At 37.2% G+C, this 26,457-nt stretch overlaps 1 protein-coding gene across 14 annotated transcripts in view; it reads left to right on the top strand.

Annotated features, from left to right (window-relative positions):
• Window positions 1-26,457, top strand: part of KAT6B (lysine acetyltransferase 6B) — a 193,285-nt gene that overhangs the window by 96,435 nt on the left and 70,393 nt on the right. For 3 of the 14 annotated variants that reach the window (XM_070490743.1, XM_070490736.1, XM_070490779.1), the window contains exon 4: window positions 15,982-16,148. The exons of the other annotated variants lie outside the window; for them this stretch is intronic. In XM_070490743.1, coding sequence (XP_070346844.1) covers window positions 15,993-16,148 — 156 coding nt within the window. In that variant the 5' untranslated portion in view covers window positions 15,982-15,992. The remainder of the gene's footprint in view (window positions 1-15,981; window positions 16,149-26,457) is intronic. 14 annotated transcript variants of the gene reach the window in all.

Raw genomic sequence — 26,457 nt, forward strand, 5'->3', positions numbered from 1 at the left:
CTATGCATGCAAGAAGGAAGAGAGATGAAAAGTATTATTTAGTAAAATTCACTACTACAGAAGAAATAAATATTTGTAATATTTTCTATTCTCCTGTCAGGAAGAACAATTTGAATCTCTGATTTAATCACTGGTGGAGAGCATGGTTTTTATTCTTTTTTTTTAAAGATTGGCACCTGGACTAACAACTGTTGCCAATTTTCTTTTTTTTCTTCTGCTTTTTCTCCCCCAATCCCCCTGTACATAGTAGTATATTGTTTTAGTTGTGGGTCCCTCTAGTTGTGGCATGTGGGATGCCTCCTCAACGTGGCCTGATGAGCGGTGCCATGTCTGCGCCTAGGATCCAAACCAGCAAAACCCTGGGCTGCCAAAGTGGAGCACGCGAATTGAACCACTCAGCCACGGGGCTGGCCCCCTACCTGGTTTTATTCTGTACTTTAAAATTCTTAGCTCATTTATGTCATTTGACATACGAACTTACTTTTTGGAGAAAGAAATCTTTAGTTTTTATACATAGTTGTTAAAACTTTAAAGGCTTCATAACCCTTTTCTTGAAAAATTAAGACATCAAGTCAACAAGTATTTATTGATCACTGACCTGGGGCCAGTGCATGTACATTTTTTAGTTTTTAGACAACCGTAAAGTAACCCTGGAATAATGCCTTCTAAGATGACTTTGATAAGTACAAGATGGTGAGTTGAGCTTTTAGCCAAGAACCTTTGTTTTTCCTTGCTGAATATTTTTCTCTTTTGTTGTGTGGTAGAACTTAGAGTTAGAAATGTTCAGACTGTTTCTGTCCAAGCTGCATTCTCATCATTGTCAGGATTTGTTCAGTGATTTATAATTAATTAGATAAAAATTTGCAGAGCTTTCAGGCCTCTGTAGTGGGAAATGCTACATAATACGAGGTAGTGGTGGTTTGGGCCTCATCTCTTATTTCTGATGTCTTTCATGATTTTATGCCTATCTCTACCAAACAGAATTCTTTCTTCTTAATGGAATTTGAAAGTAATCATTTATCTTGAATGAAATTGGTTTCTTCTACCTATTGCCTGGGAATTTAGTTTTCTAACTAGAATGTCTGATCTATTTTATGCGCCTGCCAAAAAAATCCCCAAATACTGGCCGCCTGAGTTCTGGCTAATGTTTCCAGGCACTCTGTTTTGAAAACATTCCGTTTCTACCCTGTGTTACAGATGCTCTTGCGTACAGTGAAATCCTGTGATAAATATTTTTCAGTGAACATAAAGTATTTGAAAAATAAACGAACGGCATTGTTATCATTAGTCATACATTGACTGAGTGCCATGTGTATTCATCATCATGTACAGGACATAGTCCAAGACACAATCCCTATTTAGTGGTTTTATAGTCTAATTATCTGTGAAATGGTCATGTCAGAAAAACCAACGAGCCATCAGTTGGGCAAATTGTTTGCAGTTAGGATTAATAACCTGCTCTGGGTAATTAATGGGAAAATATATGTAGCTTCTACTGGGGTGATAGTTTCAGATATATAAGTAGTAAGTGTGTATTCAAAATAGTTCACAGTAAGTAAAATAATTCTTATTACTACATCCTAGGTTTAGTTCTTGTCTGTGCTTTAACCCACTCAAGAAAAAAGTGAACACAAGTAGGTGGTATCTACCATTGTTTATGTTAATATTATTTAGGTCTTAAAGTCAGTCAGTAGCAAATTATAATATTTGAAAAATGATTGCTTTTCACAGACTGATTATCCTTGTAGTATCTATCTTTTCTTGATTATTTTAAGATACTTTGAAAGTACTTGATATCTATTTAGACTTCTTTTGTGCTAGATATGAAATATTTATTTTGCATTAGATAAAAGGAAAATATATTAAGGTTGGGTCTATACAATGCAAATATCTGTTTAAATTCAATATTCAGATTGGAGTTTTGTGGGCAAAATATTTAACAAAATTTACATTTGATTTACCTGTTATTATTCCCTGTGCATCTATGATCACATAGACTTAGCTGAAATGAGACACAGTGAGTATAGATATAAAAATTTATGTATTTGAATAGGATTTTTCCCAGCTATGTGAAGGTGTAGTTTTTTGGTAATTGTCTTTTAAGAATGATCATATGGTCCACTTGACTTCATTACAATAAAAGCTCTTTTATTTGAGGTGGTAAGAATTGCTTGGTTAGTTTAAAATTGTTTAAAAGGAAGGAATAAAAAAGGATATATATAAACATTTTATTAATATTTTAACTATAAGATATATATCATGTTTATGTGTTTGCCCGTTGTGTGATGGAAGGCAGGCTTTTCTTCTGAGCATGGGTTGGAGTTGCCCATCTTTTTTCTCAACAATTTTCAGTCTCAGTTTCTTTAAAGGCATTTATGAAGCAATCTGAATGCAGAATTCTTCTAGATTGTAATTTCCTCCAAATCTTGTACAATTTATTTTTACTATTAGTCAAATTTGTCTAAAAACATTCAACTAAGTGTCCATAGAGACTACAATTCTTTTGTACACATAGTTTATTGGATGTTGTATAACAGTGTTTAATTAAGGTACTTAATTATGGTAACAGGCATAACTGACATAAACAGATTTGAAAACAAACACAATTAAGCACAGAACTCAACAGGTGGAAGCAGAAGTGTCCTAGACAATAGCTTATTAGCCACTAGTGTTGAGCATTTTGTGGGGAAATAAAGAGCTCTGGACTGGCGAGGCCGTTACGTGGTGGTCAGTTAGGAGAGCTTTGTTTTTCTTAATTTGAGGCTGTTGCCAAGTTGGCTCTCCATCTAAAGGACCTCCTTTCTTTTCCTGTCCCTGCATGAATCCTTGCTCAAGTCTGTGTATTTTAATCGTCATAGGCACCACCCCTTACCTTTCTACCCATGTCTACTGCCCTTTACTTCTGCTGTTAGTTTCTCTCCCACCCTTCGTTTTAAAATTTTCATCAAAATTCACCTCCTTTTAGAAGCCCTATGCACTGACTCTACCCAACTTTTATACTTCTATTGATAATTTATGTTCTAGCTATACAATTTTAATGAAATAAAACTTGAAAAACCTGAATTTTAAAATCAAATATAGTGTCCTGTATATAAGTGCTCAAATATTTCTTTAGCTAAATGAATTTATAAGAAGAAAATAGAATAATTCTTTTTCCCCTCAGTTTTATTGAGATACAATTAACATGTGACAATTTTTGACACGTTTAATTTTCAAAACTGTTCATCATTCCTTTCTTTTACAAGGGATAGAGGAACTGATCTTTGAGAATTTGACTTGCCAACCTTACACAGAATATGTTATTGAAGGAAGTATGAAACACACGTGTTTGTGGAATTATTTTGTCTAAAATCATGGTCTTGAATTGTATGTATCCTCTTTCCCCATATAATTTGTAAACTCTTCAAGGCACGAGTCACATGTTCTCGTTCTTTTAATCTTCTCTGGCATAGTGGATAGAGAGTCTGTGCTCTTGTACAGTTGAAGTAAGTAGCAGGTGCTGAAAAAATGTTGATTGGCCAAAATATCTACGTCATAGGGTAATAACTCATAGCTGCTAACATCTTTTGAGCACTTACCGCATGCTATACACGTGCTTTAAATATGTGATCTCATGTAATTCGTACAACTATTGTTGTTCCCATTTTACAGATATAGAAACTAAAGGAGGGGTCAAATACTTGGCTTGGTCACACAACTAGAAAATGGTAGAGTTAGGGATTAAACCCAGGGAGTCTGGTTCCAGATTCTATGCCCTTAATTCCTTTACTAGAGTGTGTGTCAGCAACCTTTCAAAAGTTTGTGTAACACGTTCTGAAAACTTTGATGAAATATGAATTTTCTCTTAACATAAGTGGAAAACTAAAAAATAATCCTTAGATGAAGTTGATTTATGTTAAATAGGAAGCCTTGGGAAGGCCTCATTAGAAAATGAGAGTGGAAGGGAGAACAACCATGGTGTTATCTGCTCTCCAATGAGAAAAATATCTTCTTACTGTGAACCCTTTCATTTTATACATGTAGTACCTGAATGAGGATGGGATAGTTATCCAGCTCTCACATCTCATTGCTGGGTGACATCAGGGAGCTCTTTTTTTAGGATAGCTGTCCATCTGTTCTTCTCCAGGCACTCCTGGATCTGTGCCACTGCCACTTGGCTGCTGGCTTCAAGAGAGCCTAAATCAGTGAGTTGCTCACACCAGGGAGAACAAACAGGCTCTTCTTCTTAAGGTATCTGTAATTCTATGACCATAATTAGAAATGAAACCTTTTTAATATAATTTGCAGCTCATAAAGAAAGACTTTCTGCTTACACACCATTTTTTCCTGTATTGTTTCACATGCTGATCAGGAAACAGGTTACTTTGCCTAACAATAGACTATTGAATTTAGTGGAGAGATCCAGATTCCCCAAAACCCCTAATTTTGCTGTGTGGCCTTGAGGTTATCCCCTGCCGTTTCTCAGCTCTTGGTTTGTAGTGTTACGTGATGCAGCTAATGCAGCAATATAGACAGTGTTGCATGTGACAGCTTTCATTCACGCAATTAGTTCCTTGGAAAGAAGAGAGCCTAGAAATAAATATCTCATGAGTAGAGACACTAGTTTGGGGGCTTGTGGTTAGGGTTTGAGTTTATTGTCATTATCATAAATGATAACATTGTTTGGGTGGTTCTACAGTGTTCAAAGAGACGTAGGTCTCTTGATTTTTGCCTGATGGTTTGAATTTGAGTGATGTTGATTAATTCATGAGGGCAAACTGCAAGGTAGCTGTTCCGTATTGATTAGACATATGCCCCTGGTTGTATGCTGCTAGAAAGGACTCAATTGTGAAATACTCCTAAAGCTAAATCAATAAGCTGCAAAAGTTGTTTTTCCCCCATAAATGTCTGTATTTTATCCCTTTAACCAAATGAAAATAGCGGGCTGGCCCAGTGGTGTAGTGTAAGTTTGTGCAGTCTGCTTTGGTGGCCCAGGGTTCGTGGGTTCAGATCCTGGGCGAGGACCTAGCACTGCTGTCAAGCCACGCTGTGGCGGCATCCCACATAAAATGGAGGAAGACTGGCACAGGTGTTAGCTCAGGGCCAATTTTCCTCACAAAAAAAGAAAGAAAGAAAATAACTGTTAGGAATTTCTATGATCTGGACTGTTAAGAAAACTAGCTGTGTCTTTGGAACAGTATGCTCATGTTAATCATTCCAGGTGCATATAAATTATTCATATGTACATCTTCACTGAGGATAACTAGCTTAATGGAGAAGACAGCATAACAATTTTCTTTGGAAAATTATCATCTTTATTCTGGTGACGTGGGTAGAGAACTTTGCTCAGAGCATGCCCAAATACTAATAAAAATTTCAAGGGCTTTGAGACGTAGTTCCTCACAGTATAAGAGTTTTTAAATGTCTACAATTTCTGTTATGATCAAGGCCAGTAATTGCTAAACAATTAGCTGTACTGGCAGAGTCACTAGGAAGTTTTCTGCCTTGGCAGTTTTTTCTGAAGACTTTGTTGAATTTAGATCAATTTCTGGCTGACATTTTTCCCTCAATGTACAGACTTGTCCAGAATAACACTAGTCTTTAAGAAATCTTCATGAAATCCACTAAACTCAGTAGCTTCTAAGCCTGTCCTTTTCCTCTCCTCACCTTCTCTTCCAGGTTTCTAGAATGGGCTGTTACGTCCTGCTGTGTGGACTTCCTGGCCATGCCAGCCCCTTCCTTAAATCTTTACAGTGGCATCTCATTTCCTTTTGCATCTCTTCTAGCTGTTCACTCCATGCATCAAAGCCAGGCACCAGCAGGCTCTGGATTATCTCATTTCCCTCCTCTGCTGCTTAGGTCCCCAGCCTTCTCTCTCTCCATTTGTTTTAAGTTCCTTTAGGTAGCACCTTCCTTGTGAACTCAATACATTAGTCTTTTGAGCCATCTCCCAAGCACTATCAGTTTCTTATACTCTCCTCTCAACATGCTGTCCTTTTTTCTTCTGTTTTAAGTAACTTCTGAAATCTCATCTTCTGTAAAAGTCATTTTGAATTAAGCAGAGAATTGCTGATGGTCTCCTCTTCATCTACTCTGACAATAATAGACCTCCCATGGCTGCTGCTTATAATATCCACTCCCATTATAAATTCACCTCCGCCTCCCACCCCCAAAATGACCCTTGCCCTTGACTTATTTTCCATCCCTGTTCTGGTTACTGTTCCTAATTTAGAGACTCACACAGGGGTGAAAAAAGCAGATTCTGAGGTCGACTGCCTGACTTGGAATCTGAGCCTTGCCACTTGCAGCCATGCTCCTTTGGGCCTGTTATTTAACCTTTCTGTGCCACAGTTTCCTCCTTAATAAGACTGGGGCAATAATAACACCAACCTGAGATTGTTGAAATAATGTGAGTACTTCACACAGTACCTGGCACATTGTAAACATGCAATAAATATTAGCTGTTATTATTATTATTATTATTTATTAACTGGGGGGAAGAATGAAGAACACACCCCCTTATTTTATACACACACACACACGTATATGCACATGTGCGCTCACACATCTGTGTACACATACATAGTTAGGAAAAACATTCAGAATTGTGATGTAATTTCTTTTTTAGAAAATTAAAAAATGCATATTTTAAATGCTGAACACATAAAGTTGAACAAAATCCTGGCTGGTGAGGCAAGGGTTTAAACAAAGGTAAAGAAGCTGTACCAGTTGTTTGTGCATACCTATTAAAGATCTGCTGTTAGTGGTTTGGTCTTTGTTTAAAAGCACCAGAGCCCTGTGTGTATGTATGGACACTTGCATACTTTTGTGTGATAATGATTAAGGTGACAGGTTTTCCTTAGGAAAGTTTCAAAAGCAAGCAGTGAAAAGCACCCACTTTTGAGTAAATGAAAGAGAAATTTATTTTTTGAGAAAGGATAGTGTGAAGAAGAACACTCTTTTCAGAAATGACTGTAGAAGAGGACTAGTCAGATAAATATGTCATGAGTTTATGCTTACCCCCTTTTAAAGTCTGATATATCTTCAGCACAGCCATTATTTAAGCATGAGAAGTAATTAATTGCTTTTGTTTTCTTGGTTTTGCTGCTTGCAAATATTCTGTTAAGGAATTTTATGAACATGCTAAAGGTAATCCTGGGCTGACGGGTAATATTTTCTAAATAGAATACTTACTAGGCTTATGTTGATTATTTATATTTGAAAATGTTGACTGTAGATATTGGTGGATTGCTTTCAAATTAATCACTTATTCCTAATTTATGAGGGATGTATCAGTGAAACATTTATTTAGAAAATAGAAATAGTTTTAGATAGCAAAGTGGAGTCTATTAAAAATAATAATAAATGACGTAATATACCAGTGTTTTTTGTGTAATATTGGAGGACCCAGAAGTATGCAGTGTGCGTATGACTTTATTATTTATTTTTTTAGTGCCGTTAATCATATCTTAGAGTTTACTATTCTTATAAGTGTAACATTACTTGGATTTCTCTAGTTTCATTTATTTATGTAATTTTATGGCTTATATCATTTTAGGTTGTTTTACTAATGCCAGTTTTGTAAAATAAAATTAACTAGAAAAATTATGAAGGAGGGTGGCATGAAAAGAAGTGGCCAGAGTTACACTGTTTCATGTTTGTAACTTTCATTTCTTTTCAAGTGTGGATTTATTCTTAGTGATACAAATTGCTGTTTTCTTTGGCAGCATTAGAAGCAAGTCTATGTGAAATTATGTAATGTCTGAAAAGTTATATTCATGATTAATTGGCCTATCCTAGTATGGCATTTGTGTGTGTGGAATAAGGCGATCACGCTTTTTATTTGGCAGTGAGTTTAAGTGCCCTTGCTCGGATCCAGTTACTCTACAGGGCTTTGTGGCTGAGAACTGTGTGTTTAGCTTGATCTCTAAAAAGTGTAAAATGTAGCTTCGAAGCCAAATATGCTGGAACTCATATTGTAACCAAAGTTAGTCTTCAGATAACTTCAAAAGCAAGCTCTTCCACTCTGTCCCACCTTAGTTAGCCAATAAAGCCAAGTGATTTAAAACAACATCATCTCTGTGGCCTCTAAACACACGGCCAGTCTTGATTATCCAAGGGGAGATTGCCTGTAGTGTCAAATAATAGTTTTAAATTCTTCCTGACATTGACCCAGACTGATTAGTTACCACAATCTGTCTATTTATTTATCTAAGCTGGACTTTATAGGAGCTAGAAAATAAGGCCTTTAAACAATTGCCCCCTCCTATGTGTCAACTTGAGAAATGGTGACGTCCATTGATAACAGTACAGTGATGGTGAACTTAATAATCGGAATAAGGTACTGCAGTGGTCCTGGAGCCTAATATCTTGGGCAAGTTAGCTTTGGTTTTCTTATCTGTAATGTGGAGATAATAGCACCTACCTTCTGGCATTTTAATGGTTAATTAAGTGCTTACCTGAATATGTGTTCAGAGTAAGTGTTCTTCAAATGTTTGCTGCTAATTACTGTTACTACTGCTGCTGCTACTACTACTGCTAACTACTACAACTGCTACACACCAACTACTAACTATTCCTATTATAATAGCTCCTCCTGCAGGGTTTTGCTCTTTGGTAAATCTTCATATTGAAATGGTAAAACATATCTTAAAGTTGAATCTGAGTAATTTTGGGGTTACTTTTTAAAAGTATCAATATTCTTACTACTCAGGTGTGGACCACAGATCAACAGCATCAGTATCACTGGGGGGCTTCTTAGAAATGCAGAATCTTTGGCCCCATCCCAGAACTACTGAATCAGATCTACATTTTAACAAGATTTCCAGGTGTTTTGTTTAAAGTTTTATATTAAGGTTTTTAATATAAAAACTTTTTAATATAAAGTTTTGTTTAAAGTTATATATTAAATTTTCAGAAGCACTAATCATCATTTCCTGACCTTCTCCCTCCCAACTATCCTCAAAATCATCTGAATAATTTAGAGATGACTGTCTGCAGTATCACGTAAGCCAGGCCCTCAAAATAGACATATGGCAGGTAATTAGAAAGAAGGGATGTTGGAAAGAAGGAAGAAGGAGGGAGGGAGGAAGAAAAACTATGCCTGACAATACTGATATTATAATTCTGTAGATGGGTCTGTGCTCAGCTTGTTCTCAGATTGTGCTCAAACTGATTTCAGATTGTTCTTTGTTGTGACCCTGGATATGGAAAGGATTACTGAAATTTTATGGGCTGGTAAAACATTTCTGTGACCTTCTAAGTTTCAGTGATCTGTCAAACTTTGGAGAGTTTCCTTTTAACTCACGGTCAAAAATTATTATATACTCCTTATTTTCTTAAACACACACACACTGTGCAATCCTCTTATAATCATGCTTTAATTAACTTTTTGGTGTGAGGATGCTGTTCTTAATGTGCTGATCCTGAAAGATCATTGGAGAGTAGAGTTTCGTTTACTGTTCTCTGTCCTTTGCTAGTGCTTTTGCCTTTGTGTGGTTTGTCTTCTCCAATGTAAAGGTTATGAAGATGTATGAGAACATTGGTCTTTGATTAACCATGAATTGTGGAGGGATAGCTTTATATGTATTATCATATACCAGAAGATAAGGAAAATTATTCCTTTTTGACTTAAAATATGACCTTGGAATCCATTTTTTAAAAGTTGTTTTGAAAAACAAATTTAAGTTAAAATGTGTTGTAGTTTTCAACTATTAAATTGGCAAGGAAAAAAATTTGATAAAATATGTTAGGAATATACAGTGGCACAACCTCATAGAGTCAAAAATGCCCATGTTCTGTGACCCAGCAATCTCGCATCTAGGAATTTATCCTGTAGGTATGTTTGTACATGCAAATGCTTGTATGTACATTTTTGTAGAGGAAAAAAAGTAGTGATAATCGTCAGTATCTATTAGGATGAAACTGGTTTATGTACCTCAAGTTTTTTGTTTTGTTTTGTTTTTTAAGATGTTATATGTTTATATGTGCCAGGTCTATCAATGAAAGTGTCCCAATGAACCTTTGGAACAGGGATTTGAGTGTCCAGGGGTTAGACATAGGAGGGAGACTTATTTTCCATTGTGTGTAACCTCATACTGTTTGGATTTTTTTTTAAACCGTGTATGTGTAGTACTTTAAAATCAAGACACTAGCCCTTGCATTAGGCCGTGTCTTTAACACTCGTGTATTTGTTTTTCTTTTTTCTTTGTTTTTTGGGCTATGAGCTTTATTTTTTTTAATTGTGGTAAAATGCATATAACAAAATTTACCATCTTAACCATTTTTAATAATAGTGTTAAGTACATTCACATTGTTATGCAACTGTCACCACCATCCATCTCCAGAACTCTTTTCATCTTGCAAAACCAAAATTGTGTACCCATTAAACATAACTCCCCATCCCTCCTCCTGCCAGCCCCTGGCAACCACCAGTCAACTTTGTCTCTGAATTTGATCACTCTAAGTATCTCTTATAGGAGGAATCATATAGTTATATATATATATTTTTTCCCAAGTCGGAATCATTTGGTTTTATTTTTATTTATTTATGTATTTATTTATTTAATTGCAGTAACATTGGATTATAACATTATATAGCTTTCAGATGTACATCATAATATATTTCGAATTCTGTGTAGATTACATCATGTTCCCCACCCAAAAACTAATTATAGTCCATCCCCTCACATGTGAGCCTAATCACCCCTTTTGCCCTCCCCCCGCCCTCCCTTCCCCATCGTAACCACCAATCCAATCTCCAATTCTATGTGTTTGTCTGTCGTTGTTTTTATCTTCTACTTATAAGTAAGATCATATGGTATTTGACTTTCTCCCTCTGACTTATTTCACTCAGTGTAATACCCTCACGATCCATCCATCTTATCACAAATGGCCAGATTTCATCATTTCTTATGGCTGAGTAGTAGTCCATCGTGTATAAATACCATATCTTCTTTATCCATTCGTCCCTTGATGGGCACCTAGGTTGCTTCCAAGTCTTGGCTATTGTGTATAATGCTGCAGTGAACGAGGGGTGCAAGTATCTTTATGCCTTTGCATTTTCAAGTTCTTTGGATAAATACCCAGCAGTGGAATAGCTGGATCATATGGTAGATCTATTCTTAATTTTCTGAGGATACTCCAAACTGCTTTCCATAGTGGGTGCACCACTTTGCACTCCCACCAGCAGTATACAAGGGTTCCCTTCTCTCCACACCCTCTCCAACATTTGTTGTTTCCTGTCTTGTTAATTATAGCCATTCCGACTGGAGTGAGGTGATCCCTCACTGTAGTTTTGATTTGCATTTCCCTGATAGCTAATGATGTTGAGCATCTTTTCATATGCTTGTTGGCCATCCGTATATCTTCTTTGGAGAAATCTCTGTTCAGATCTTTTGCCCATTTTTTAATTGGATTGTTGGTTTTTTTGCTGTTGAGCTGTATGAGTTCTTTGTATATTTTGGATATTAGCCCCATATCTGATATATGGTTTGCAAATATCTTCTCCCAATTGTTAGGTTGTCTTTTTGTTTTGTTGATGGTTTCCTTTGCTGTGCATGTAGTCCCATTTGTTCATTTTTTCTTTTGTTTCCCTTGCCCAGTCAGACATGGTACTTGAAAATATGCTGCTAAAACTGATGTCAACGAGCATACTGCCTATGTTTTGTTCTAGAATTTCATGGTTTCGGGTCTTACATTCAGGTCTTTAATCCATTTTGAGTTGATTTTTGTGCATGGTGTAAGGAAATGGTCTACTTTCATTCTTTTGCATGTGGCTGTCCAGTTTTCCCAACACCATTTATTGAAGAGACTCTCTTTTCGAAACATCGTATGCTCTTGGCTCCCTTGTCGAATATTAGCTGTCCATAAATGTGTGGGTTTACTTCTGGACTCTTGATTCTGTTCCATTGATCTGTGTGTCTGTTTTTGTGCCAGTACTGTGCTGTTTTGGTTACTATGGCTTTGTAGTATATTTTGAAATCAGGGAGTGTGATACCTCCAGCTTTGTTCTTTTTTCTCCGGAATCCTTTGGCTCTGCAGGGTCTTTTGTTGTTCCATATAAATTTTAGGATTCTTGTTCTATTTCTGTAAAAAATGTTGTTGGAACTTTGATAAAGATTGCGTTGAATCTGTAGATTGCTTTAGGAAGTATGGACATTTTAACGATGTTAATTCTTCCAATACAAGAGCACAGAATGTCTTTCCATTTCTTTGTGTCTTTGATTTCTTTCAACAATGTTTTATAGTTTTCGGTGTACAGATCTTTCACCTCTTTGGTTAAGTCTATCCCTAGGTATTTTATTCTTTTTGTTGCAATTGTAAATGGGATTGTATTCTTAATTTCTCTTTCTGCTACTTTGTTGTTAGTGTATAGAAACTCAACCAATTTTTATATGTTGATTTTGTATCCCGCGACTTGACTGTATTCCTTTATTATTTCTAAAAGTTTTTTACTGGATTCTTTAGGGTTTTCTAGATATAAAACCAAGTCATCTGCAAAGAGTGACAGTTTCGCTTTTTCTTTTCCAATGTGGATCCCTTTTATTTCTTTTTCTTGCCTGATTGCTCTGGCTAGGACTTCCAATACTATGTTAAATGAGAGTGGTGACAGTGGGCATCCTTGTCTGGTTCCTGTTCTTACAGGGATAGCTTTCAGTTTTTCTCCATTGAGAATGATATTTGCTGTGGTTTTGTCATATATGGCCTTTATTATGTTGAAGTATTTTCTGTCTATACCCATTTTGTTTAGAGTTTTTATCATAAATGGATGCTGTATCTTGTCAAATGCTTTCTCTGCATCTATTGAGATGATCATGTGATTTTTATTTTTCATTTTGTTAATGTGGTGTATCAAGTTGATAGATTTGAGGATGTTGAACCATCCCTGCGTCCCCAGAATGAAACCCACTTGATCATGATGTATGATCTTTTTAATGTATTGTTGTATTTGATTTGCTAGTATTTTGTTGAGAATTTTTGCATCAATGTTCATCAGTGATATTGGCCTGTAATTTTCTTTTTGTGTGTTGTCCTAGTCTGGTTTTGGTATCAGTATAATGTTGGCTTCGTAGAATGAGTTAGGAAGCCTCCCCTCCTCTTCAATTTTTTGGAATAGTTTGAGAAAGATAGGTATTAGGTCTTTGAATGTTTGGTAGAATTCTACAGAGAAGCCATCTGGTCCTGGACTTTTATTTTTTGGGAGGTTTTTAATTGCTGTTTCTATCTCCTTACTGGTGATCAGTCTATTCAAATTTTCTACTTCTTGGTCCAGTTTTGGAAGGTTGTATGTTTCTAAGAATTTATCCATTTCTTCTAGATTATCCAATTTGTTGGCGTATAGCTTTTCATAGTATTCCCTTATTATCTTTTGTATTTCTGAGGTGTCCATTGTAATCTCTCCTCTTTCATTTCTTATTTTATTTATTTGCGCCTTCTCTCTTTTTTTCTTGGTGAATCTTGCTAAGGGTTTGTCAATTTTGTTTATGTTTTCAAAGAACCAGCTCTTGGTTGTATTAATTTTTTCCATTTTTTTTTTAGTCGCTGTATCATTTATTTCATTATTTCCTTCCTTCTGCTGATTTTGGGCTTTGTTTGTTGTTCTTTTTCCAGTACCTTTAGATGTGCTTTTAGATTGTCCATTTGGGGTTTTTCTTCTTTGTTGAGGTAGGCCTGAATTGCTATAAACTTCCCTCATAGAGCCGCTTTTGCTGTATCCCACAGATTTTAGCATGTCGTATTTTCATTTTCATTTGTCTCCAGGAATTTTTTGATTTCTCCTTTGATTTCTTCATTGACCCAATCGTTGTTCAGTAGCATTTTGTTTAATCTCCACATTTTTCTGGCTTTTCTGGTTTTCTTCCTGTTGTTGATGTCTAGTTTTCATACCTTTGTGGTCAGAAAAGATGCATGGTATTATTTCGATCTTCTTAAATTTATTGAGACTTGTTTTGTGGCCTAATATGTGATCAGTGCTGGAGAATGTTCCATATGCATTTGAAAAGAATGTGTATTCTGTGGTTTTTGGATGGAATGTTCTGTATATATCTACTAAGTCCATCTGGTCTAATGTGTCCTTTAAGGCCAGTGTTTCCTTATTGGTCTTCTGTTTGGATGACCTATCCATTGGTGTAAGTGGAGTGTTAAAGTCCCTTACCATGATTGTGTTACTGTCTATTTCTCCTTTTATGTCTGTTAATAATTGCTTTATATATTTAGGTGCTTCTATGTTGGGTGCGTAGATATTTACAAGTGTTATATTTTCTTGTTAGATTGTTCCCTTTATCATTATGTAGTACCCGTCTTTGTCTCTTGTTACAGTTTTTCTTGTAAAGTCTATTTTGTCTGAGATAAGTATTGCTACCCCCGCTTTCTTTTCTTTGCCATTTGCATGGAATATCTTTTTCCATCCTTTTACTTTCAGTTTGTGTGTGTCTTTAGGTCTGAAGTGTGTCTCTTGTATGCAGCATATACATGGGTCTTGTTTTTTTATCCAATTGGCCATCCTCTGGCATTTGATTGGAGCATTTAGTCCATTGACATTTAAAGTAGCTATTGATAAATATGTATTTATTGCCAATTTGTTATTTTTTTTTTCTGGGCGTTTTAGTAGTTCTTCTCTGTTCCTTTCTTTTTCTCTATCTTTAGTAACCTGTTTGATTTCTTTTCTCTTACTTTTTTTCTTGCTCAGTATAGGTTTCTGATTTGTGATTACCATGAGGATCCTATTTAATATTCTATGTATATAACAGTCTATATCGAGTTGATAGACTCTTTAGCTTGACCTCATTCTAAAAGCTCTATTTTTTCACTCCCCTCCTCCCACGTTTTATGTTTTTGAAATCATATATAGTCTCTTGTTTAGTGTTTGTCTATCCATTACCCTCTTATCATTGAAATAAGTCATTTTAGTACATTTGTCTTTTAACCTTCATCTTATCTTCACAGATAGTTGATCTGCTACCTTTACTATATTTTTACCTTTACAAGTGATTTTATTGCCTGTTTTTTTGTTGTTGTTGTTTTGTTTCTTAGATATATATATTTTTTTAATCTCTATTTGTGGTCATTGCTTTCCCACTTAAATAAGTCCCTTCAGCATTTCTTGTTGAACTGGTTTCTTGGTGATAAACTCCTTTAATTTTTGCTTGTCTGGGAAGCTCTTTATCTCTCCTTCCATTCTGAATGACAGCCTTGATGGATAGAGTATTCTTGGCTGTAGGTCTTTTCCTTTTAGCACTTTAAATAGGTCATGCCATTCTCTTCTCGCCTGTAGGGTCTCGGCTGAGAAGTCCACTGATAGCCTGATGGGCTTCCCTTTGTATGTCACTTGTGGCATTTCTCTTGCTGCTTTTAGGATTCTCTTTATCTTTAATTTTGGACATTTTAATTATAATATGTCTTGGTGTGGGCCTCTTTGGGTTTATCTTGTTTGGAGCTCTCTGTGCTTCCTTAACTTGGATGTCTGTTTCCTTCTTCAGGTTAGGAAAATTTTCCTCTATTATTTCGACAAATAAATTTTCTGCCCCTTTGTCTCCCTTTTCTCCTTCTGGGATACCTATAATCTGAATGTTAGTGTGCTTGATATTGTCCCAGAGTTCCCTTAGAGTGTTCTCATTATGTCTTAATTCTGTTTTCTGTTCTGCTTGGGTGATGTCCTCTAGTCTTTCTTCTAGCTCGCTCATCCAGTCTTCTGTACCCTCTACTCTACTATTGAGTCCCTCTAGTGAATTTTTCATTTCCAGGATTGTATTCTTCATTTCTCGTTTTTTTTTTTTTTATATCTTCCAGTTCTTTTCTGATGAGCTCACTCTGTTCATCCAGTCTTCTCCCAATATCTGTGAGCATCCTCGTGATATTTTGTTTGAACTCTTTGTCGAGTAGGTCACTTGTTTCTGTTTCATTTAGTCCTTTTTCTCGGGTTTGGTCCTGTCCCCTTGCTTGGAAAGTATTCCTTTGTCTCCTCATTATGCCTCTTTCTCTGTGCTTATTTCTATGTATTAGGTGAGTCGGCTATGTCTCCTGATCTTGGAGAAGTGGCCTTACGTATGAGATGCCTTATGAGGTCCAGCAGTGTGCTTCCCTCTCATCGCCAGTCCAGAAGATCCAGGAGTGACCCCTTTGTGGGCAACTTGTGTCCTTCTGCTGTGGCAGGGTTGCTCCCACTGCAGGTACCCAGGGAGTCTAGTCTTTCCTTTCCTGGCCAGCTGTTTGTAAATCTGCTTTGGGGAGCCTCAGCACTGTTGGCTACAAAGTCTATCAGCACACTCTTACTGCAGTTTTCCTCTTAATTGGGTTTTCCCAGTGTAGCTGGTTGCTAGGCTCAGGGGCTTACATTTGTGATAGGCCTCAGGCCTACAAGGCTGTTGTCAGTTCTCTTAGGAGTGCAGCTGAGTGGGGCTGGCCCTAGGCAGGGGGCACTCAAATTGTTTCAGGCTTTGGAAGGTGGGGCTGCTCCTTTTTATGGCTATTTGTGAAGCACAGGTCTTCTGCTGCTGGTAAGCCTCACCCCCCACAGGACCACACACACCATCAACACAGTCCTGGTCCAGCAAACTTCTCAACCTCCTGGAGCATACCCTGTCTCCGAGGCCACACTGCAGAGGCCCACACCTCACCACCAGTGCCCCACACAGTTCACCTGGTCCTCACACAGGCGCTGCCCCATAGAGGCAGACACCCTTGCCTGCCTGTGGAGGATCGAGGCACCCAGTCAATGCAGGCTGAAATGTAGCCTGAGGGCTTGCTGTTAGGTGGGGCCAGTCCCTAGGGCAGGTTGCCTGCCCTGGCTGAACTGGATTAAATCTGTGCTCTAGTGGGCGTGGCAGACCCCTGGGCTAACAGGCCAAGGGATGAACCTCAGTGGCACCCACCAGGGTCTATGTCAACTCGCATGGACCAGTTCAGAACAATGGCCACCACCAATGTCTCAGTCTCCGGAGAGGTCCCTCCTCTCACCAAGATGCCCCCAGAGCCCACTAGGTCAGTCTGGTTTCACCAAACGGCTGTCAGCCTTCTCTCTGGTGATTTTAGGTTGCTGCAATGAGTGAGTTTGTGCGTGGCCCCTTTAAGACCCAGGTCTTTTCTGCTTTCGGCTGATAGCTTTTCTGGGTGTATCCTCGCTGCAGTTAAAAGCCAGCAAAGCCAGAGAGTAAGACCCCCGTCTCAGATGGGCTGAGTCTGAAGGATGCTTATAGCAGTGTTGGCCCCCGCTCCGGACCTCACTCCTCCAGGGAGGGCTGCGTACCTTAGGGTGGCTCCCGCCTGGCCAGCTGAGAAGCTCCACTGCTCCCAAAGGTGGCTTTTTTCCTGTCTAGCAGGAAGTTTGCCTCTTCTGCCTTAGTCAGGACTGTCCCTTGTTGTGGGGGTTGTTTTTATTCGGTTTTCAGTTTTCAATCTGGGGTAATTTTTCCAAAAATAGTTCTAACCAGGTTGTGTTCATGGGAGGAGATGAGTTCAGAGTCTGCTTATCCCGCCATCTTGATGAGATCCCCCTACTTTCTTTTTCCTTTTCTTCTGGTGAGGAAGATTGGCCCTGAGCTAACATCTGTTGCCAATCTTCCCCTTTTTGCTTGAGGAGGATTGCTGCTGAGTTAACGTCTGTGCCAGTCTTCCTCTATTTTGTATGTGGGATACCCCAAAGAATGGCTTAACAAGCTGTGTGTAGGTCTGTGCCCGCGATCCAAACCTGTGAACCTCAGGTCACCAAAGTGGAGTGTGTGAACTTAAGCACTATGCCACTGGGCTGGCCCCTTTTTAACTTTTAAAGTGTGTTCATGTACATAGACTTATTTATATTTCTGGGGCCCTCAGACAGTTATTAAGAGTGGTCAATGAATTCCCAGTAGCCTCACTGCTCTGTATTTACTCTCTCACTCCTTAGACTCTCCTGAGCATCAACTGCCTGATGTCCTAGTCTTTCAGGGCTATGATTCTCAACCCGGAGCACCATCAGAACCTCCCTGAAGCTTTTAAAAAATTAAGATGCCTAAACAGATGTTAGCTCAGGTGCCAACCTTTAAAAAGAATAAATAAATGAAACTCATCAATGGCTTCCCACTTCTCTTATGGTGAAGCTAATATCCTTAAAGTGGCTACAAGACCCTCCAGTCTGACCCCTTCTGCTACTGTGCCTTGTGCTATTAGTCCCTTACTTCTCCCCAACCTGGTTTTCTCTCATTTTCTCAAACATGCCACATCTCTTAAGAGTTCATCCCCCTGCCTAGATTGCTCTTCCTGTCTCTTTGTTTGGCTAATGTCCACTTCTTTTGGAGGTTTCAGTTTACTGGCTTATCTCTGGAAATCTTTCCTGACTCAACAAGTCTGGGTTGGGAGTCCCACCCCTGAGCTCCCACAGGACTCTCTCCTTCTGCTATCAAAGCACTTATCACAGTATTGTGTAATGACCTGTTGACTCATCTGCCTCCCTCACTCAGTTGTAAACTCTATACAGGAAAGGTTATATCTGTCTGTCTGTATTAAATCCTTAATACAGTGTCTGGAAATAGGTGTTCAATAGACATTTATTGAATCTGTGGAAGTATGGAAGATAAATGAAGGTTAAACGATATGCCCAAGGTCACAGAGTAGGAATCAGCAAATAAGCATTTAAACCCAGGTCTCTTTGGTTCTAAAGCTGAGTCTTTCCACCTCATCAGAGTTTCTTAACATGTGTTGTGCCTTAGACACCTTTGTAATCTTGTAAAGTTTATGGTCTCATTCTCAAAAGAATAATTTGAAGGGCATAAAATAAAATGTATATGATTACAAAGGAAATAAATTATATCGAAAATAAAAAAAAAAAATTAAGATGCCTAAGTCAACCCCAGACCTATTGAATCAAAATCTGTGGGTTTGGCTTAGGCATGTACGTTTTTAAAGAGCTATATAGGTGATTCTGATGTTCACGCTTGTTAAGAACCACTGTCTAGAGAGCAGTTCTTGGTGAGATTCCTTTTTCGTAAACCATCAACTGTTACCACCTGCCCCCACAGCCTCCTAGGAGTGTTGTAGACATGGCACCAGAGTAGAGTGAGTGGATCTTCTGCTCTACATCCACGGAAAAGGGAGCGCCCCTCTGAATAGCCTCTTGGCTTTCTGTCTTGTTTTAGAATAATAATGATCATGGTAGTGATGATAATAAATCAGGTTTCAGCATTAGAATCATCATTTTCTGCAAATAAAGAACATTGAAAGTAAATAGGGGAAACTAAAAGCTGATCTTTGAAAACATCAATAAAATTCAGAAATCTCTAGCTAGACCAATCAAAAAAAGGGGGAAAACATAAATTGCCAATACCAGGGCTGGGGGAGGGGATATCACTGAAGACATAAAAATAAGAATAATAAGAATAATAAGGAAATATTATGAGCAATTCATGCCAGTAAATTGGGCAACTTAGATGAAATGGGAAAATTCTGTGAATGCCCAAATTACCACAACTGACACACACACAAAATGGGAAACCTGAATAGCTCTATATCTATTAAAGAAATTGAGTTTATAATTTAAAACTGTGCTACAAAGAAAACTCCAGGCTCAGATAACAGACAGCTTTAATGATGAAATCTGTCAAACATTTAACAATGCAAATGTTAGGTAAATTCTTTCAGAAAGTAGGAGGAAACACATCCTAATTCATTTTATGAGACCAGCATTACTTTGATACCAAAACTAACCAAAGACATTGCAAAAAAGGAAACTGTGGAACCATATTCCTCATGAAAACACATGTTTTCATGAAAACATGAAAAACCTTTCAAAAATATTAGCAAATCAAATCCAGAAACATATGAAAAGGAGAATATATTGTGAGGTTTATCCAGAATGAGATTATCTATAAATGCAAGGTTGGTTTAATATTCTAAAATGAGGAAAACATATGATCATCTCAATAGATATAGGAAAGCAATTGACAAAACTAAAAATCCATTCATGGTCAAAACTCTCAGCAAACTAGCAATAGAAAGAACTTTATTAACTGATAAAAGGCATCTATAAAAAGAAAAACCGGGGCCGGCCCCGTGACCGAGTGGTTAAATTTGCACGCTTAACTTTGGCGGCCCGCAATTTCACTGGTTCGGATCCTGGGCGTGGACATGGCACCACTCATCAGGCCATGCTGAGGCAGCATCCCACAAGCCACAACTAGAGGGACCCACAACTAAAATATACAACTACATACTGGGGGGCTTTGGGGAGAAGAAAAAAAAAAAGATCGGCAACAGGTGTTAGCTCAGCTGCCAATCTTAAAAAATAAATAAATAATGGTGAAAAACCAAATACTTTCTTTCTAAGGTCAGGAGTAAGATAAGTATGTCCCCTTTCATTATTTCTATTCAGCATTATACTGGACTTCCTAGCCAGTGCAATAAGACAGGAAAAGAAATGAAAGGCATACAGACTGGGAGAAAGAACTAAAACCATCTCTAGTTTCAGACCACATGATTGTCTATATAGAAAATCTTAAGGAATCTTTAAGAAAGCTACTAAAACTAGAGTGAATTTAGCAAGGACACAGGGTTAATATACAAAACCCAATTGTATTTCTATGTAGTAGTAATGAACATTCAGAAATTGAAATATTTACGGTAGCATCAAACAATATGAAAATACTCAAATTTAGCAAAATTTGGACAAAATATATACCCTGAAAACTATAAAGCATTGTTGAAAGAAATTAAAGAAGACCTAAATAAATGGAGAAATGTCTATCTTCATGGATTAGAAGACTCAATAATGTTACAAATGCAGTACTCCCCAAACTGATCTATATAGCAGCACAAGACCAATAAAGATCAGCAAACTTTTTCTAGAAATTGACAAGCTGATTAAAAATTTATATGGCAGTGCAAAGGACCTAGAATAGCTAAAATAAACTTGAAAAAGACCAAAGTTGAAGGACTAATTCATTGAGAAGAAAAAAAAAATCTTCTCATCAAATGGTCTTGAAATAAGTGGATATACATGTGGAAAAAAGTGAGTCTTGACCATTACCTCATTCCATACACAAAAATTAATTAAAAATGTATCATAGACTTAAGTTATAAACTAAAATCATGAAACTAGAGGAAAATATAGGATAAAACCTTTGCAACTTTGGAATAGGCAAAAATTTCTTAGACTGAACATAAAAAGTAGAAGAAATTAATAAATGGGACCTCATCAAAATTAAAAGCAGGCCAGCCTGGTGGCATAGTGGTTGAGGCCATGTGCTCTGCTTTGAACACCTGGAATTCACGGGTTTGGACCCAGGTGTGGACCTAGCACTGCTCATCAAGCCACGGTGTGGCGTCGTCCCACGTAAAATAGAGGAAGATGGGCACAAGATGTTACCTCAAGGCCAATCAATCTTCCTCAAAAAAAAAATTAAAAACTGGTGTTTTTCAAGAGAAATTATTAGGAAAATGAAGAGACAAGCCACAGAATGACAGAAAATATTCACAGTACGTATCTCTTGTATCCGTGCATATATATATACGCACATATACATACAAAGGACTTGTAACCATTATATGTGTAAGAAACTCTTAAAACTCAATAATAAGCAAACAACCCAATTTAAAAAATAGGTGTTACAGGTTGTGTTCCTCAGGAAGTGGGCACTGAGGTAAAGTTTTGGGTGTAGAATATTTATAAGGGATGCTCTTAGTATTATCAATGCTTATGGGAGGGAGGGCAACAAAGCAGTGTTGTGCATAGAGAAGAACTGAGCAGTTATGCAGCTAATAACAGCCTTGGCTGACTTCATACGTAGCTCTGGAGCTAGATTGATCTGACAGAGTTTGGGCCAAGATGACCAGATCTTTATATTTCTCTATCACTCAGTGATGAGGACCTGTACCACTTGGATAAGGGCCACCCCAGGAAGGGGCATGTCCTTGGGTGACATGACTCCACAATTGAAGCAATCCCTGGAGGGAGTGACAACTGAAAACTGCCTATAACATTCTCAGTAGCTGGGGCAACAGGTTTTCCACTGAAAGAGGGTCTGGCAATGTGTTGGAGCAGAAGATGATGATGGGCAGAAGAGTCTACCAGCAACTGTACAAAAGAAGATATATGAAGAACCATTAAGCACATGAAAACACATATACAGCATCATTAACTATCAAGGATATGCAAAATAAAACCACAGTGAGACACTTCCACACAATCTCTGGAATGGTGAAAATTAAAAAGACTAGCAATCCCAAGTGCAACTGGGAGTGTAAAATGGTTGAATCACTTTGGGAAACACTTTGTTAGTCTCATCAAGGTAGATATACACTTACTGTATGACCCAGCAATTCTACTCCTAGGTATTTACTAAAGAGAAATAAAAGCACATATACAAAGAGACTTTTACATGAATGTTCGGATTAGCTTTATTCATACAGCTCAAAACTGTAAAGAGTACAAATGTCCATCAACAGGTAAATGGATAAATTCATTTAGATACATTGATATAATGAGATACTGTGTAATGTTAAAAAGAATAAATTACTCACACATGCAACTTATGGATGAATCTCAAAAACCTGCTGAGCACAAGGAAGTCACAAAAGAGTATGATTTCATATTTGAAATCCTAGAACAGGCAAAATAATCTATAGTAAGCAGATCAGTAGTTATCTGGGTCTGCAGGGGGAACAGGATTGCAGAAGGACTTGAGGGAACTTTCTGAGGTGATAAACTTCGTGAGGTTCTATTTCTTAATTGTTGTGATAATTCTATGGATATATGTATTTGTCCAAACTTTAAGAGGGTACATTTTATTATGTATAAATTACACCTCAGTAAAGTTTTTTTGTTTTTCAAAGTAAAATTGAAGAAGAAGAACAAATGGGGGTTTATGTTCATGAGGGATATTGATTGTTCTTTCAATTTTTTCCTTGTAATGTTTTCGTCTGATTTTGGCATCAGAATTATGCTGGCTCATAAAGTTAGTTGAGAAATATTTCCTCCTCCTCTGTTTTTTTAAGTATATCATCTCAGATTTGTAGTGTATTCTTAAGTCTTTGAAAGAGTTCACCAGCAAAGCTATTGGGCCTGGAGTTCTTTGTTAGGGAGGTTTTAAGTTATGAATCATTTTTTTTAATGGATGTAGAATTATTCAGATTTTTAACTTCCTCTCATGTTAGTTTTGTGAATTTAGTCTATCAACTGAAGTTGTCCATTTTATCTAAGTTGTCTAATTTGTTGCATAAGCTGTTTATAACATTTCCTATCATTTTATTGTCTTCAAGATCTATAGTGATATCTCCTTCCTACTTCCCAATATTGGTAATTAGCATTTTTCTTTTTCTTGAGTAATCTAGCTAAAGGTATATAATAAAGCTAAGCATCTACCTACCTTATGACCCAGTAGTTTCACTTCTGGGTATTTACTGAAGAGAGATGAAAACACATATCCATAAAAATACTTATATAAGAATGTTCGTAACAGTTTTATTCATTTTAGCCCTAAGCTGAAAACAGCTTAATTGCTGATCACCCATAGAGAGAATAAGAGAATTTTTGTATGTTTTACAGTAAAATACTACTCAGTAATAAAAAGAAATGAGTAACTGATATGTACAACAGTATGAATGAATCTGACAGTACGGTGAGTGAAAAGAAGCCCTACAGAAAAGAATTCAATGTCTAGTTCCATTTATACAAAGTTCTAGAACAGACCAAACCAAATTATGGTGGTAGAAATCAAACAGTGGTTGCTTGGGAAAGGATTGACTGGGAAGGGGCAGGAGACAACTTTCTGGGGTTATGGAATGTTTTATATTTTGATAGAGATGTGGGTTACATGAGTGTATGCATTTATAAAACTCTTTGAACTGTACATTTCATTGTATGTAAAATATATCTTAACTTAGTTGTACAACAATGTGAATGTACTTAGTGCCACTGAACTTTACACTTAAAAATGGTTAAAATGGTAGATTTTATGTTATGTATGTTTTACAATTTAAAAAATATAAGTGGGTGGATGTGAAGGTTCTAAATGGGCAAACATTTAAAGTGTTTATTTCCCCTCATAAGCGTGTACTGTTGTATTATTCTTTCTTTATTTTCCATTTATATGCTACTGTAAGAATGCAATTTAGAAAATGATGAGAAAGTGCCAAGTGTGAGAAATAATGTTACATTTATGTATTCTACAAATATTTATCAGGCATCCACAGTGTGTATAGTTCTTCAGTATGTGTGGTAGGTAATTAAGATGAACTAAACAAGAATCTCCTTCAGAGAGCTCACAGTGTACTAAGCTTTGGCTTAAAATATGCAAAAAAATTGATTTCGCAAAAATAAAGAGCTTTTTTCCACCTACTGTATATCCTTCAGTAGGCTACTGTAGACTCTTAAAGTTCTGAGAAATTGAACTTAAAAATCCTTGCCATGGGGGGAAAGCCTGTCACATCCGGTGTTTCTCTTCTTGGCCTTGCTGTAGCTTGCATAGGTAGGGGAGGGGCTTACCTTTTGTGCAGTTTCCATACAGCCTGGAGTGATGCTGGAGCATCACGGCCGATAATGTTCATGTAAGTGCACAGGGTGGTGCCTGGCCTAGAGCATTAGTAGATCTAGAGCCTCCACCAAAATAGGTTTAGGGCAGAGTCCAACAAACAAGGTCAGAACTCTTGACATTCAGGTAGTAATTATCCAAGCAATCCTCTTGGCCTACTGCTTATGACTACTGAAATTGAAACGGTCAGTGGTAGTCTGAAAGTGAGGAAGACCAAAGCCAAAACGTCAGGGCCATGGAAATTCTGTACATTAGATGGTTTATGTGCCCACAGGGTTATTGAGAATTAAGTGTAGTAATGGAATTACACCACTTTTATTGGTTCTGTGAGGACAAGCACTTGGACTACCAGTCATATTCTACTTGGTGTACTTGAATGCTGAGTAAACATTAGTAACTTATTGAATAGTGCATAGCATCTCAACTGCCATGTAAATTCTGTGAATGTAGAACATTGTTGGGGTTGTTGTTGGTGGTGGTGATGATATTGTTGAGAAAGTGACTAACACCACTTTTCTAACTTGCTAATATCCACCTACCTAATGTCTCATCTCTTCATTCTGCTTCTCTGTTTGGATCTAATTACAATCAATGCAGTTGCCTATGTCTCCTCTGAGCAGTTAATGATGGTTTCTCTTAGTGGAATGATCATATCTAGTGCTCACATGGTGCCTAGGTGGGGTTGTAGGCACCACATCTAGATGAAAACAGATGCCATGGGGCAACTGGGGAAGTCAGCTGTATGATTCCAACTATAGGACATTCTGGAAAAGGCAAAACTATGGATGCAGTAAGAAAAAAAGATAAGTGGTTGTCAGGGATTAGAGGGGAGGGAGAGATGAAGAAGCGGAGCACAAAGATTTTTTTAGGGCAGTGAAAATACTCTGTATGATACTGTAATGGTAGATACATGTTATCGTAAATTTGTCCAAAACCATAGAATATACAACCAAGAGAGAACCCTAATGTAAACTGTGGACTTTGGGTGATAACTGTGTCAGTGTAGGTTTGTCAGTTATAACAAATGTATCACTCTAGTGAGGGATGTTGATAATAGGGGAGGCTCTGCATATATGGGGGCAGGGATATACAGGAAATTTCTGTACCTTCTGCTCAATTTTGCTCTGAACCTAAAACTGCTCTAAAAAAAATAAAGTCTAAAAAAAAAGAGAAACTGTTAAAGATTTGTGACACTTGAATATGAATTGATTTTAAAATTCCATTTTTCAAAATCTAGGGTAGGGTTTGTATTATATTGCTAATATTATGACATGTTTGCTGAACGGAACAGTTTGTAAATCCTAAGCAGACTTTCTGTAACCATGTGTTGAATTTCCAGCTGTGTTGAATCAGCCTTTGATCCCTCTTAAGAAGATAAATGCAATATCTGCAGTTTCTAATGGTAGGGGTGGAGGAGAGACTTTCAGATGAAATCTTAAAAGCCAGGTCTCTGTCCAGATAAGAAATTAAAGACCCTGCGGAAGGCAGTTGTTTCATTGTCCTTCCCGCTTCCCCCACTCCAAATTTGTAGGCTTCATTTACTCCCCACCCTCCACCTCCAAAAGGAACAAATGAGATGCTATTGTTAAATGCAGTGTGCAGGATTAGATTTGTTTCCTTCCAATAGAATCACTTTCCTTAATCAGCACTCTTATAAATGGTACACCTGCCTAATTAGAACGAGTTCTAGACTGCAGGATACCATGTGAGCATTTCAATTAGATCCACACAATTGATAACTGTTATGGCTGATATTCTTAGAGTCTTTCCTTCTCTTCTTATTCCATTGTGGCTAAGTTTTTATTATTCTGTACTTCTGAATCAGCCTTTGATTATGGGAATTTCCCAGTATGTAGTCATTGATATTGTTTTTGTTTCTAAATGATTCTTTAAATGGAAAAAGAAGTAATGTATTTATAGATATGTGTAGGGATGCTTTTAAATATTTTTATTTTATTAGATTTAATTTATTTGTTGTCAC

Source organism: Equus asinus, chromosome 2 (genome assembly GCF_041296235.1).
Source record: "Equus asinus isolate D_3611 breed Donkey chromosome 2, EquAss-T2T_v2, whole genome shotgun sequence".
Taxonomy (NCBI): Eukaryota; Metazoa; Chordata; class Mammalia; order Perissodactyla; family Equidae; genus Equus; species Equus asinus.